The sequence below is a fragment of the Nicotiana tabacum genome, chromosome 16, assembly GCF_000715075.1.
Source record: "Nicotiana tabacum cultivar K326 chromosome 16, ASM71507v2, whole genome shotgun sequence".
NCBI lineage: Eukaryota > Viridiplantae > Streptophyta > Magnoliopsida > Solanales > Solanaceae > Nicotiana > Nicotiana tabacum.
In genome coordinates this window covers 62,364,825-62,373,186 of record NC_134095.1, presented here as the reverse complement: position 1 = coordinate 62,373,186, position 8,362 = coordinate 62,364,825, and the positions used below count along the sequence as shown (strand labels likewise).

Sequence of the window (8,362 nt, the reverse complement as noted above, 5' to 3'; positions counted from 1 at the left end):
AGAGTTGAATCATTTTTTTCCCCTTTCTTTTTTACATTTTTAATATCTTTTTCACAACACAAACAATCAAAACATAGTTCAAAAAGTAACAAAATATGTAGGGTTTTGACCCATATTGTCTCCCTTTGTTGAGTAACAAAAGAAGGTTCCATCCACTCTCTTTTATGGAACAAAAGACTTGTTCTTCTTCTGCCTTACAGCTACTTGTAGTCATTTCAAGAATTTTCATCATAATTTTTTACTTTTACTTTTTGTGACTTTTCGAAATAAGTCTTCAATATTATTAATGATAAACAATATGTATTAAAAAATAGGAGAGAGTAAAAACTTGTCCCATACTAATACTAATAGATTCTCATGCTTGGATTATTTTTGTGGGAAATCATGTTTCATCAATCTTTTTTCCTTCAAAATTTTCCTTTTTGGGTTCTTGAAATAAAGACATCTTGAGGGTTCCACCCAACTACAGCAGCTTAGAGCTTACACATTCAAAAAAAAAAAAAAAAAGAAGGAATAAACCCCTAGAAAATCCTAAAAGGAAAAAAGATGAAATAAAAAGAGGAAAACTAAAGGGAAAAAAGTTAAAAACCAACAAATACAGAATTTCCCTAGTTGTAATTTCTTTTTTTTTTCTACCTATGGCTGCAGAAATCCAAAAGCATCTTCCTTGCTTGAACAATTTCATCAAAAAAATCATCCAACTGTCCAATAATATTATCAGTACCAGATCTCAATACACCAAAACAGGCTTTCAAATTATCAACTCTTTCCCTTATCTCAATTTCTGATTCCCATTCCACAACACTACTACTACTCTGTCTTTTCTCCAATTCATCTCTTAGTTCATCCAACGCTGATTTTGATCTTCTAAATTCATATAACAAAACCCCCATTGATGATGTTGATGATGACATCATCTCATTAGCCACTCTCTGTTGCAATCTTGAAGTTGAGATCATGAAATTTGATCCAAAAAACAAACACTCTGAACTTTCTCCTCCTCTTAAAAATTCTGATTGTGGCCAACAATAGACTAATCCATAAAGCAACATCATTAACAAAACTGAACTAACATTCCTCATTGCATATAAAACTCCTCTGAATCCGTTGAATCCATTTAGCTTTGATTCCACTGAAACTACCTCATCAAACCTTAATGATAGTGGCTCTATTCTTGTTTCCATTAATGCTCTATTCTCTTCCTCTAATCCCACTGCTTCTCTTTTACATCCTGTTATTGCTCTTATCACCTGTTTTTTTTCCAAGAAAATCAGTACAAAAATCAAGAAAATACCCAAAAATACAATGGATTTTTTGTGTTTTACCTGTCTAGATAATTGTGTGGTGAGATGGGGATGGCTATCAAGAGAAGAAGTGACATTAAAACCAGCAGAATAGTAATTCTCAATGCCTGAAATGCCATTCTTGAGAACATGACAAACTTCCCAAAGCTTAGAACTTTCATCCATGTATTCATCAAGCCATTTTTCACCAACAGGTAAATGAAGTTTTTGGACAAGAAGTGTTAACTGTGTGTGGAAAGATCTCAAAAGGGAAAGTACCCTTTGAAGGAATTGAATAGACATGAAATTATTAGAGAGAAAAACTCTTTCAAGATCATCAATTCCTCTTGTTAGAAAACTGTAAAATCCATTCACAGAGTTTGAAGGATCCATCATATTCATATTCATAACAAGGATGGAAGTAGTTATTAAATTATACAAGAGAGATATGTATATATATATTTATATTGTTGAACAAGGGAATGAATGTCTCTTAGAAGCTCAGGTTTCTAAAAGAATTGTTGGGAGCAATGATGAGTGTTTCCTTTCGAGGGGAAATGATCATTCATAATCTGCCATTTTCAATGTTTAATGGGCACAAAGGAAGCTAAAGAAAAGACCAAGCCTTTTTTTTTTTTAAATTAAAAAAAAAAAAAATTCCCCTTCGTATTAAAACAAACAAAGTGTGAGAGAATGAAACAGGGGAAAAAACTACTCAAAAACATGAAACTGTCATGAACTTATTTAGCTCTCTTCCAATTTCTTCCTTTTTCTTCCCCACTTTTGTGCCCCTTTATCTTTTAATGCTTTATAAAGGAACTCTTTTATGGATAGCATAAGCATAATACTATACAATAAGTAATATATGGGGTAGGGAGTAGAGTAGAAAGGGGTGAGGATAGTGGTTTCTCTTTAATCTTGGTTTAAATATATTCATTTGTCCATTTACATAAAATAATCAAATATAAAAATTCTGTAATTTATTTTTTAAGTGTGTGTTGGCAATGTTCAATGATGTAAGATTGAGTTCATTGGGTTGAATGGCAGTTTGAGATTTGGGTTTTATTTATTTATTTCCCTACTGTTTGTATTTGTATTGAGGCTCGATTAAATTTCGCATCGAAAAATCACATATTAAATCTAACAAAGATAATTATATTTTAAGAGTTCGAACTCAATATGATAATTAAGGATAAATGAGTATTGATCACTCCACCGCGATAGCTGGGTGTTTAATGAACAACAAATGTAGTAATTCTTTCTTTAAATTTGGTCATATGGGTAATAAAGTTCTTTTGATTTTAGTGCTTTCTTTGGCTTCTTCCTTCCTCTTTTTCTTCCTCGAGCAACTGACTTTGTTTCCTTTACTTCCCCTCTATCCTATTGAAATTTGTGGGAGGTTTTGGTTCCTTCCTTCTAGATATAAAATCTTCATCTTACATTCCTCTTTTTCGTTTTCATGTTCCTTTTAAGGGGATTTAGGAAATGATGTGCTTCTTTGTAACCTTCTACTATGCAAAGACTCAGTCTTTTTAGGCCAAGTAACTCTCTTCTCCCTAGTAGGCAGAGGTACAAAAGGCCAATGGTGGTAATTAATTGAATATATTTTCTCCGAAATTTATAGGATGTATGGAGGTCAAAAATAATATATATATATATATATATATATATATATATATATATATATATATATATATATATATATATACAAAACAATTTAAATAAACTTGTGAAATTTCAGGCTTTAATATAGCTCGCTCTACTTCTCCCTAACTAACTTTAGTATTTTTAATATGTGGATGTGAAAAATAATTAAAATCATAATCATTATTAAATTATAAACACAGAATCAATGCGACTTAACAATAAGGTCGGTAAAGCAAATGCTTTAGGCTCCAAAATTTTGGGGCCTTATTTTTTACTAGTAGAGATTTATGAATTATTTTTTAAAAAATTTGAGTATTCTAAATAAAATAATTTATTTTTAATTAAAAAGAAAAAAGAAACTTTAATTTATTGCTAGTAACTCCAGATTGATCATTTTCGTATATTGCTCCTTCCGACGCAATTTATATGACACTCTTTCCTTTTTAGTTGCCCCAAAAAAGAATGTCACTTTTATATATTTAGATACAATTTAACATAAAATTATATTTTACCATTAATGTTATGATTTTTAGCCATACAAATATACGAGGTTTGTTTTAAATAACAATTTTTTTTAGAATTCCGTGCCAAGTCACATGGTGCCACATAAGTTGGGTGGGGAAGTAAAATTGAAGTATGCAATAAAAGACTTGATTCTTTTCAAATGTCTATACATATTGCTTATACACAAACAACAACAACAATAACCCAGTAAAATTTCACTAGTGGGATCTGGGGAAGGTACTGTGTACGCAGACCTTACCCCTACCCCGAAGGAGTAGAGAGACTATTTTCGAATGACCCTCAGCTCAAGAAACAAAAAGACAAGGAGATAATATCAGTATCACCCTAGAAATCATAGGAAAAATATGAACAACATGGAATCCAGAAGAAAAATGCAAAGCAAAAGCGATAACTAGTAAATAGGTCCGGCATTGAAAAACGAAATAGTAAGACATAACATTGCCAATAGTTATCTTACACAAAAATCCTACCAGACTAGTCTCACAATGGTATGAAGTAAGGCAAGACTCAACCACCTCTTAACTTACAACCATAATACTCGACCTTCATATCTTCCTATCAAGTGTCATGTCCTCGGAAATCTGAATCCTCGCCATATCCTGCCTGATCATCTCTCCACAATACTCTTAGGCCGCCCTCTATCTCTTCTCATGCCCTCCACAATCAGCCGCTCACACCTCCTTACTGGGGCATCTAGGCTTCTCCTCTATACATGCCCGAACCATCCAAGCCTCACTTCCCGCATTTTGTCATCAAATGGGAGCCACATGCACCTTCTCCCGAATATTATCATTCCTAATCTTATCCATCCTAGTGTGCCCGCACATCTACCTCAACATCCTCATTTCTGCTCTTCTGAATATGTGAGTTCTTAACAGGCCAACACTCAACTCCATATATCATGACCGGTCTATTCACCGCTTTATAAAACTTACCTTTGAGTATAGGTGACACTCTCTTGTCACACCGGACTCTAGATGCTAACCTCCACTTCATCCATCCTATCCCAATACGGTGTGTGACATCCTCGTCGATCTTCCCTCCCCCTGGATAACTGACCCAAGGTACTTGAAGCTGCCTCTACTTGGGATGACTTGTGATTCAAGCCTCATATCCACGCCCACTTCCCTCGGCTCAGCGCTGAACTTGCACTCCAGGTAGGTGTTTCATGTTGCAATGGTAGGTAAATAAATAGAAAAAGTAGCTATAAATAATAATATTTTGAAATTACTTTGATTTATAATAAATAGGGTGTAATAGCTTGCTATAGGAGGTAAATTTTTTAAAAATTAATTGATTAAGTTTGGGTTCTCTCAAAAATTTTCCACCATTAAAAGTTAAATATAATGTATAATGCTCCCTCGGCACCTTACAATGAACAATCTCACATGATGTTTGAAGCAGTCCATTTGATTAACTGGCCCTTGGGACCCATCAATCTTTTTTTTATTTCCTCTGGGAAAATTTGTTTGATTGTTGTAAGGTTGGTGTAAATTCGAATCCATGACCTAGCAAACAATCGATATCTTTCTTCACTTTATTCTGTTGAAAAAGAAACTAAGTTGACCTGAGCATTACTTAAATCATTATTTCGAAATAAAGCTTATATCAATGTTACACTAAGATACGTAGATAACTATGAAAAAAACCCTTTTAAAACTATAAAAGTTTCAAAAAAATGTGATCACAAAAGATTTGGTTATCCTTTTAAAGCTTCACACACACATATATATATATCAACTCAAGTACCCTCTTTTGACTTGAGAATAGCACTGTAATTACATGGTAATTCGAAGGAGATGAAGTTATATTTATGGGGTAAGATGTGTTTATGTAATAAACTACTGTATACTTATCGTTTAGAAGTAGCAAAGGAGGTGGTGGGGACCAGAAAATCTTAAGTATATTGAGATTTTTTTTAAAAATAAATGAAAGTATAGTTTAATTGGGAAGAATAAATAATAAATGGACAAAGAGAGTGGTCGTGGGTTTTTGGAGAATGGGATAGTTAGGGAGGATGTTGGTCTTTTGAGATCTCATTGGAAAGGGAATTAAGAACAATGGTCCATTATTTAAGGGCATTGATTTGGGCACCCCATTGGGTTTTGTTAGCCAGACCCCCCACATCTAATTATAGGATTGTCCATTCACCCTTTCCACATGTTATTACTCTTTCGCTTGGAAATTAAGGTGGGAAAATGTTTAAATTTGCTCATTTACCGTTTGAAATTGCTTAATTTTGTTTTTCATTATACTTTTGCTCCAATAATATCTTTGTCAATTGCAAATTATCTTTTATTTATCCTTGTCATTAATGGAGCTCAAGTGTAAAATGAATATACTTTTCGTATCTATATTTTTTGAGAATAAAAGTCCATCTTTACCCCTCAATTTCAAATTTTGACTATGATAGAGATAGAGGTAAGGCCACAATTGCCTTTTCCTTAAAGGTTGCAAAAATCGAAAGATGATTACAAGTACAAAAAATTCTTAGACATCTTGAGCCAGGTGTGTGTGAATATACCTTTGGTAGAAGTGCTACAAGCAGTTCCTAAATATGCCAAGTACCTGAGAGACATTGTGGCCAACAAAAGAAGGTTGATAGAGTTTGAAACGGTTGCACTTACTGAGGAGTGTAGTACTAGAGTACAGAGTAAGCTCCCGCCTAAGTTGAAGGATCCTGGTTGTTTTACAATCCCCTTGGCGATTGGAAAATACGAGGTTGGTATAGCCTTGTGCATTCTGGGAGTGCGCATTAATTTGATGCCACTATCAGTGTTCAAGCTGCTCGATCTTGGAGCCCCCAAGCCTACTACTATAACTCTACAGCTAGCGGATCGGTCATTAGCAGTGCCTGAAGAAATTATTGAAGATGTGCTGGTGCGAGTAGGGAAGTTCATCTTTCCTACAAACTTCATTAGTCATGACTACATGGCCGATGAGGAGGTTCCAATTATTGTGGGGCGACCATGCTTGGCCACTGGTTTTGATGTGAGAGAGGGCAAGCTAAAGATGAGAGTGCATGATGAAGAAATCACATTTAATGTGTACAAGACGTTTAACCTTCCTAGGTATTATGAGGATGTGTGCATGATCTCTGTAGTAGAATCGAAGTTGATAGAGCAAGGTGATATTTAGCTTAAAGTGTATATATATCAAATTCATGTTTTACTCGTATTTCATGGATTTCATATATAAAATGTATCGGTTTATGTTAATTCGTGGTGTTTTAATGTGTAGGAATCATCTCGGAAGCAATTTGGGGCGAAAGGTGCGAGATTAGAGCCAAAACGGAGGAAAAATGGGAAATGTTGATGTCACGACCCAAATCTACTCGATAAAAATGTACCCCGGCGATCATAAGGCTCGGTAGAATCGTACCTGGCCACGTGAAGCTCGGTAAATCCAACTGATCAGTGGTTGCACAATAGGTTCCGTACCCGGCCGACTATAGCGTGGCTCGGTAGAGTAAAATAGACACTATATATAATGTATGCTAGACTCATCGAATCACGTTCTATACCTTTTGGAGTGGCTTAAGGTTGTTGTAACTTCGATTAACATTATGGACATCCATACCCTTAATATGAACCTCAGTAGGATTCAAGGATCATACACGCTTGCTTAGAATAATTTTATAAGGAAAGAACAACATGGACAACCTTAGTTGCTAGGAGTAGATCCGTTATGAAATAACGTATTCATTTCACTTTAGATCATGCCAAAAGAAAGAAGGAAGTGCCTTAATATACATTAAACCCGTTGAGTCCTTAATACCTTCCATGCAACTCTTCAAACAAGTCAACTCAATCTATCATAGTATAAGGAGATTCAAAATCAGTGCTGAGTAAAGGCTAAGTTTGTAACTTAAGCTAGTAGCTCATTTACTTAAATTCGGGCAACATCTCCCCAGTAACAAGGGCCTTCTACAACACCATATACCAATAACAACAACCAGAGAAATCCATCAACATGTAAATATCAATAACAAGACACCATATAACAACAACAAGTCACAACTACTTCACAATGAGCGACAAGCTCCGATTGGAATCCGTATAACCCATATCACCCCTTATAGACTTCTTACATTAACTTAATAGTATCATTAATACGATAATGAAGTCATCCATCAATGATTCCATCCTTATACTATATATTTATAACAAAGGAAACAATCCTCAACTCCAACTATCTTCAATTAGTAAATTTATTCACTAGTTCATGTCTACTCCATCTATTTAACTTAATCAACATCAAGATAACCTTAAGCACATGCAAGAACACAATACACATACCTCCAACAATAACTTCAAACTGAAACCCAAGTTATATTCAGCTCATAACAACCCTCAATGGCAATACAATACCATTTAAGTGACTTAAGATAATCCAAGTATTATCTTGTACTTTATCATCCTAACAACTTAACCAACATACAAGCAAGCTTAAGCATAATTAGTAGGCAGTTATACTCACCTTAGCCAGTAGCAAAAACTTGGAATTTCAGCAAAACACAACCCACAATAATCCTCAATGATAACACAACCTCAAAGAGGTGTTGTTCTTCACTAGAACTAAGTTTTGATATTGAAATATGGTGTAATCACTTTAGAATAACTTCAAATCCTTGTGGTATCTGTTTATAAGGGTTAGGAGAAGTTTGGAGACAAAGTTGAGTTGAAAATGAGTTAAAAATAGGCGTCCGAAGCGTTTATAAAGTGAATTAAGTCAACTACCGCCTAAGTGGGTCCCATTGGGAGCTGCTTGCGCGGTCTCGCAAAAATACAAATATCTCTCTACTCCGATGTAACTTGTGATGACCTTTGCTAACTCTTGTTCCACAACTTTCTTGCCTTCAAAACGTAGCAAATGACTATCATACGACTAAAATAACTGATAGCATA

General features: G+C 34.5%; 2 protein-coding genes across 2 annotated transcripts; one reads left to right on the top strand and one right to left on the bottom strand.

Annotated features, from left to right (window-relative positions):
- Positions 1-392: 392 nt before the first annotated feature.
- LOC107809533 (uncharacterized) lies at positions 393-2,064 on the bottom strand. Its single transcript, XM_016634185.2, has 2 exons — positions 1,326-2,064; positions 393-1,250 (listed from the first exon to the last, which is right to left on the bottom strand). Exons 1-2 carry the CDS (start codon positions 1,689-1,691, stop codon positions 633-635), a joined length of 984 nt encoding a protein of 327 aa, XP_016489671.1. The 5' UTR covers positions 1,692-2,064; the 3' UTR covers positions 393-632.
- A 3,797-nt stretch (positions 2,065-5,861) lies between these two features.
- LOC107809535 (uncharacterized) lies at positions 5,862-6,593 on the top strand. The gene is made up of 2 exons (XM_016634186.1): positions 5,862-5,876; positions 5,964-6,593. The coding sequence occupies exons 1-2, from the start codon at positions 5,862-5,864 to the stop codon at positions 6,591-6,593; spliced, it is 645 nt and encodes a 214-aa protein (XP_016489672.1).
- Positions 6,594-8,362: the final 1,769 nt, after the last annotated feature.

Coding starts and splice junctions, on each gene's coding strand:
- LOC107809533 (XM_016634185.2), bottom strand. CDS start 1,691: ATGAATATGAATATGATGGATCCTTCAAACTCTGTGAATGGATTTTAC. Junction 1,251..1,325: donor CCACACAATTATCTAGACAG/GTAAAACACAAA, acceptor GAAAAAAAACAG/GTGATAAGAGCAATAACAGG.